Source organism: Lygodium microphyllum, chromosome 10, assembly GCF_053477565.2.
Source record: "Lygodium microphyllum isolate KBCC chromosome 10, Lygodium_microphyllum_v1.1.10, whole genome shotgun sequence".
NCBI lineage: Eukaryota > Viridiplantae > Streptophyta > Polypodiopsida > Schizaeales > Lygodiaceae > Lygodium > Lygodium microphyllum.
The window spans coordinates 112,064,466-112,070,953 of NC_141144.1; the positions used below are offsets into that span (position 1 = coordinate 112,064,466).

The 6,488-nt window shown below is 40.3% G+C and overlaps 1 protein-coding gene across 1 annotated transcript; it reads left to right on the forward strand.

The window, feature by feature from the left end:
- The first annotated feature begins 2,650 nt into the window (after positions 1–2,650).
- On the forward strand, positions 2,651–3,010 carry LOC148030440 (pentatricopeptide repeat-containing protein At4g21065-like). Its single transcript, XM_087687386.1, has one exon. The coding sequence runs from the start codon at positions 2,651–2,653 to the stop codon at positions 3,008–3,010; it is 360 nt and encodes a 119-aa protein (XP_087543512.1).
- The last annotated feature ends 3,478 nt before the right edge of the window (positions 3,011–6,488 follow it).

Genomic DNA, 6,488 nt, shown 5'->3' on the forward strand with positions numbered 1-6,488 from the left:
GTGGAAGATATTGAAGTGCAAAAGTTGAAGGACGATAAAGAGGGTGCTCAAATGTACTAGAATGACATGTAAGGTTTAGTTTGGGGGGTGAAAAGAAGGCACTTCAAAAATTTGGCACCAGTCTTATGCTCCAAATGCCCCCCATAACTATATTTACTATTCTTGATTGATCATGGTATGGATTGTGGTGAGGGATTGCGGCATCCCAAAATTTTTACAATCGAATTGTGGAGTCGCTTCAAATAATCACAATGTGAGAGGGGGGACCCTATTAGGCAGCACCCTTGCTCACCTTATTGTGCTTCTTTTCATGAATGTCAATCGTTAGGAAGAGGCAACCAAGCATCCAATGGTTTAATTTAAGAATTCAATTAGGTGGCACATGGCTTCGTTCCACCTCTCATTCATGGCCCAAAAATCTTTTTCACGTGTATGCAGATGCTTCAAGTATAGCAATGGGTGATGCTTCTACAAGAGAAGAAGGGTTGGTCATATTATGCAAGTGGGGGGCTACATATGAAAAAAATTACTCCATGCATTGAACCATTTCCAAAAGTGGGGCATAGATTTTGGGAAGCCTATTAAACAAATAGCCTAGCACACCCAAAATAGATGCATATTGGTTTGCACAAATTATTATACGAAATGGGTGGAGAATAGATACACCACTGGACAATAATATAGCAACAAGTGTAGCTAAGTCATTGTATTTTGACATCATGATATGATTTAGCCACCCAATCGAGCTTGTAAGTGACCAAGGTAAGCATTTAATCAAGAAAGTCATTAAACTAAGAGACGTGTACACAAATGCTTCAAGTATAGCAATCAAGTATAGCAATGGGTAATGCTTCTACAAGAGAAGAAGGGTTGGTCATGTTATACAAGTGGGGGGCTATGTATCAAAAAAAATTACTCAATGCATTGGACCATTTCCAAAAGTGGGGCATAGATTTTGTGAAGCCTATTAAACCAATAGCCTAGCACACCCAAAATAGATGCATATTGGTTTGCACAAATTATTATACAAAATAGGTGGAGGATAGATACACCATTGGACAATAATATAGCAACAAGTGTGGCTAAGTCATTGTATTCTGACATCGTGATATGATTTAGCCACCCAATCGAGCTTGTAAGTGACTAAGGTAAGCATTCAATCAAGAAAGTCGTTAAACTAAGAATATGATACCACATAAAATGTCTACACCATATTACACATAAATGGTCAAGTGTTGAACTCTAACAAGACCTTGATGATAATTATATAAAAAAAGCATCAATGAAATAAAAGGATTGAGATAGTAAATCAAATTCATCTTTGTAAGCATCCATGCTAGTATAAAAGTAACTACAAGTATGCTAGTTCAGGGATTGGAAGCAATAGAGCTCATGGAGTTTGTTGTGCCTAATTTAGCAGTAGCAATGGAAAATGAGCTATCTCTTGAAGGATTTATTCAAAGCAGGATGGAACAATTGGCCAGCTAAAGAAGGCAGGCATTGGTAAACAGGCATGCACAAAAGAGAGTTTGTGAGGAACGTGATAGAGCTGTGCTTTACCACTCGAAGCTTGGGAAACATGCAGAGAAATTAACATCAAGTATTCAAGGTAATCTTGAATCCTGAAAGATGTAGATTAGTGATCTTTTATTCTCGAAGATGTGCATATCAAGGTTCTCAAAACCGCAATCCATACCTTTACATATAAAAGCTAGTTTAACCATCATATGCTAGTCTCAATCCCAGTGTCGAAGGGTTTCGAAAGCAAAGTCATGACCACAGAGGTTCTTGAAAAATTCCAAGATAGAAGATTCCTCAATTCCGAAGGTCTTTAAATGCAAGCGCTTTCACGTCTTAGGTGTTAGAAGAGATTGAGATGATGACAAGAAAATTCATGTCATTGTTATACCTATCTCAATCTGAAAAATTCCCATAGCTGAAGACTTTTCACAACTGTTAGAAATGGCATTACAACTCAAGCAACAGTCAAAGTCACTCAGAAATACAGCAATTGCTTCCTCCTATAGCTTATGATCTTCAATTACCATAACTCTCAATTACTTTGGGTACATTCCTAAAGAGCACAATGTCCATGTACAACTTGATGGTTGTCAGCCAGAGATTCCAATATTTAGCAGTCGTAGAGGGATGTATATTGAGGGTAAGATGACAGGGCGTTTATGTAGCTGGACCTCTTTATGAAGACATAGAATATGCTGTTGAAGCTGCCAAGTCTGGGTACTATCTTGCAGCTGATGATCGGTCTTTTTTTTCATGTCAATAGCTCCTTTTGGATGCAAACCCTGAAGCAGTGACATTGTTCAGAGCCATCTGCCAAACATGATCAGTATAGAGTGATCTGATGTTTTTGTGGCCCATGTCACGGAGAAGTCCTTAGAGTATCTACACTGTCTCAATATATATATTTGTTTTTGTAAGGATGCGTTTGATACAGAGCTAACAGTCATGTCAAGTCATCATCGTCTGCCAGCCCATGTTAATCCATCGGTTATGCAAATGACGCAATCAGTTTTCTGAAACTATTATAGGGGTTCAATCCAGTGTATGGATTGTCTGAATTCTGCACATCGGGCTGAGCCTCAGGGCGTTCGGTTTCTTCCTGATGGTGGCAAGAGATTTGGTGCACACAATGCCCAACTCGCCAGATCTTGTATGGAGGTCTTTGCTTGCAGGTTGTAAATTTCATAGGAATGTGGAACCGGATTCAGTGAATGCTTCAGTATATGTGCTTATGTCAACTGTCTATAAGGATCTCCAAATGTGGGAAGATTCTTTGAGAACAGAAGAACTGAAGATAAATGCTGGTTCTTACAAGAAGGCTGGAAAATCATGGATTGGTGAAAAAGTACACGAGTTTACTGTTGGTGATGAGTCCAAGCTTGTGCCAGATGGGATGTTTTGTGCAAAATTCCAAAGATTGTCTAGGCAAGTCAAAACGGAAGGTTATATGCCACAGGTTGATGCTACAGGGCGTTCGGTTTCTTCCTGATGGTGGTGTAGATGGTGCTGTTGATGGCCAACTCGCCGACTTCATCAACAGCTACTCATACATCTGCGCCCTTTCACATATTCCATCACATAGAATGGTGTATCAATAATTCTTCAAGTGTTTCAGCTATAGCAGAATATACAGCAGAACAGTCTTCAGGCTTCAGCTCCTTCCATCCTGGATCAGTGAATATGCGCCCTCTTTCCCTTCCACGCATAGATGCAGGGTACTGAATATGCTCTGCTCTTGTGTCAATAATGCCTCCTTCAATTGCTTCCTCCTTCCCCTTGAGTTATCTCCCCTTTTTCTTTTTTAATCACAGGCAGAGTACAGTTCCTAAAAACCCCTGTTTTTTTTCCGTTCCCTGCTTTTTCTTCAGGCTTTTTTTTTTTCATACACTACGCTCCTCCCCCTTTTTCCCCCCAAAAAAGCGGCCTCCACTTTGCATCGACTTGAAAATGCCACCCCGCCAGAATCTGAGGCCATTACTCCCATGTATAGCTCGTAGAAGCCAAGGTTTTGGTTTCTCTAATTTCATATCCCAACATTTTTTTTTTTAAACTGACATGGAGTGTTTCTGTTTGATCCCATGTATCCAAATGCCAAATGTCTAAATCCACCAAGGGTTTCTTGTAGCCTAGCTTCATTAGTGGTGTCATCCAACTAAAAAGAATCCTTGAAGAGCTTCAACATCTGTAGTAATCAGGTTAGTGATATGGCCAGAAGCAAATTTCTTCTTTCCCTCATGAGTCAACAGCCGTGTTTTACGGAATACAGCAGCAATCATAGAAGATCTAATGCGGAAGCCAACACGCATGACATTTTGAAAATATTGAGCTTCACAAAGAACTCCACCAACCACACCTACGAATATTGAAGCACCATACACATAACCAATCCATGCAGGGTCTCCACTTATTTTTCTCAGAGTCAGTGCTAGTCTCAACCACATCTCCCAAAGCTCCTGTGAGCTGTTGGTCAAAACCTCCTCGTCTAGCTTGACTGACCACTTGGCAAGACATTTCGCAGATTCTATCATAAGGTCTAGTGCATGGAAAGACCTTTCAGGGGCACCAATTGATACCTCTACAAAAGCATGTGCAACATCCAAACAAAGCACATAATTCACAGATGTTAAGTGCACACCATCTACCATAATGAAAGCCAATGTTTCAAAGCCAGCCTCTGATGCCTCTTAGTGGCAAGCAGTAATTGACAGCAATGACAAAACAGTCTTCCAGCCTGTGGATGACTTAATATGCCTGGCATTTGCTTTAACAAGCTGCATTACTTCCAATGTGATCCTCTCACAAAACACATCAGCAACTCTAGCATCTGAACGAAGCAGCTCTTCTGAAAGCTCTTCTTTGTAAGGAAGTAACCTTTGGCATATGCGTAAAAGCCCAAGAACAGCTTTCCAGACTAAAAGACGAGGTAAGATGGAAAATACTGAGTATGCATCCTCAATATAACCAAACTTGGCATACATGCCAACTAGAGCATTACAGATAAGTTCCTCTTGCTCCAAACCCTCTTCACTATACTGCCCACGCAGAACAAAAGTGCAAACACAACGACTATGTACAAAGTAACAAATGTCACACACACAACTTTTTGGTGGATTCCACACCTCGGATGCGCAGCAGTACGACACCGGTTTCATAGAGTTCCAAGGCTCAGCAAGCAGAAATGTAGTTTAACACTTCATTCAAATGATAATCTTGCATGGCATGTATCACACAATCGAACCATCTTTCTAGGACTTACTATGTTATGGTAATCCACAGTAATTCTGGTACCACTTGCTCACCTAAGCTACTTTCTAAGCCTTTGCAGCAGCTATGACATGGAATATTGACCCTGTTCCACACCATCTACCGATGACAAGGCCAATGGGGCACCACAGGGGATTGCAGTACTACCTTCTGTATTCAGTTAGCTTACACCATTCCAGGATTATCATTTTAGATTTGGAGGATGAAACAAAGGAGTGGTTGGTCAAAACCAACTTGTGGATTGCACTAATCTACTCTAGAAGTCATGGGCATCCAGTATGTATACTCTCGTGCCACTCATTGTGCTACAGCAAAGCAAGACCACAAGTTGGATAGACTTGCCAGCTGTCCTAGTTGCTGAGATGCTCCAACTGCCATCGAATGGAAGGTCAAATGTATGGAAGTACAAAGAACAGATGCAAAAGAAATTTGGGAAGTGGACCCAAAAATGTCTGCAATCTAAGAATTTAACAGCAACGAGAAAGCTCCACATCAAATGACTCATGGAGAACTTCGTACTACTAATTAAGGTACAAAAGGGCAAGACATAAATGGCATTTTATGGCTATCCGAAAACATGGGTGTACCAAACTGGGCAAGAGCCAATGGTAGGAAGCTGATACAGAGAACCCAGTCTGGAATGATGTTAGTAGCATTGTATCAGCATGCCCAGGAATCGCATCCAGATTTAGTCTATTGGGCAGAGGAGGGTTTTGTGTGTGTACGTGTGTTTGGTTGTTGGGTGCACAAAAGAAAAGAAGTTGATCAAATCTGTATTCTCATTACTGGCAAGCAATAAACACACAAGGAGAGAGACCGCCTAATGGCTTAGATGATACAGTGAATACCACTTCCTAGCTGATCAAAAGTCTATGACAGACAATGCTGTGATCCATCACAATTAAAGAAACACAATGTATATAGTGTATGAACTAGTGGTATCAAGAAACCTTGGATGTCTCCATAAACAACCGTGCCCCTCTCTTCAATGATAGCTGTTGAGGTGAAAACATGGTGCTACTTAGGTATGTCTTCAATTTATGGCATTGTTTGAAGGAGATGCTTCTGTTCTTCCAATATGAGGTTCTCAAGTACCTCATATGTATCTGAGTCCTCCAAATTCTTGTTGCAACTTTTTACTTCCTGCAATTTGCCTCAGCTACACACTACCAATTATATGAGGTTTTCACAAGCTACACACTACCAATTATATGAGGTTTTCACAAGCATTTCAAGATGATTAAATGTAGAAACAGCAGCTTAAAGCCAACTCCAAGCAAGAAGAGAGCTATGGAATCCAATATCAAGTGATTGGAAACACTGCAGCTAACCCACTTTTAGTCAAATTTTACACAATGATTAGTATCAAGAATTACAAGCCATATTTGTGAAAATAAAATCAGTATGTTAGGACAATAATAACTAAAATTGTCCTCATTTGCACCAGCTCCTATTCTTAAGAGCTAATTGTGATGTATTTACTGCTTCACAATAACCGCAAGTAACTTTAAAACGAGAGCGCTCCTAAACAAAGGCCCCCAAGCAGCCCTATTTACAAACCTGTTGATTTATTACAAAGGCTTAATGCCTACAAGCAGCAGAAAGAGAAATCTCTCCAGCCATGAACCAGAGAAAAACACACCAACTGACATGTTGATGGTTATTGAATGAATTTACGAGGTCTTCAGTTAGTTACATGGACC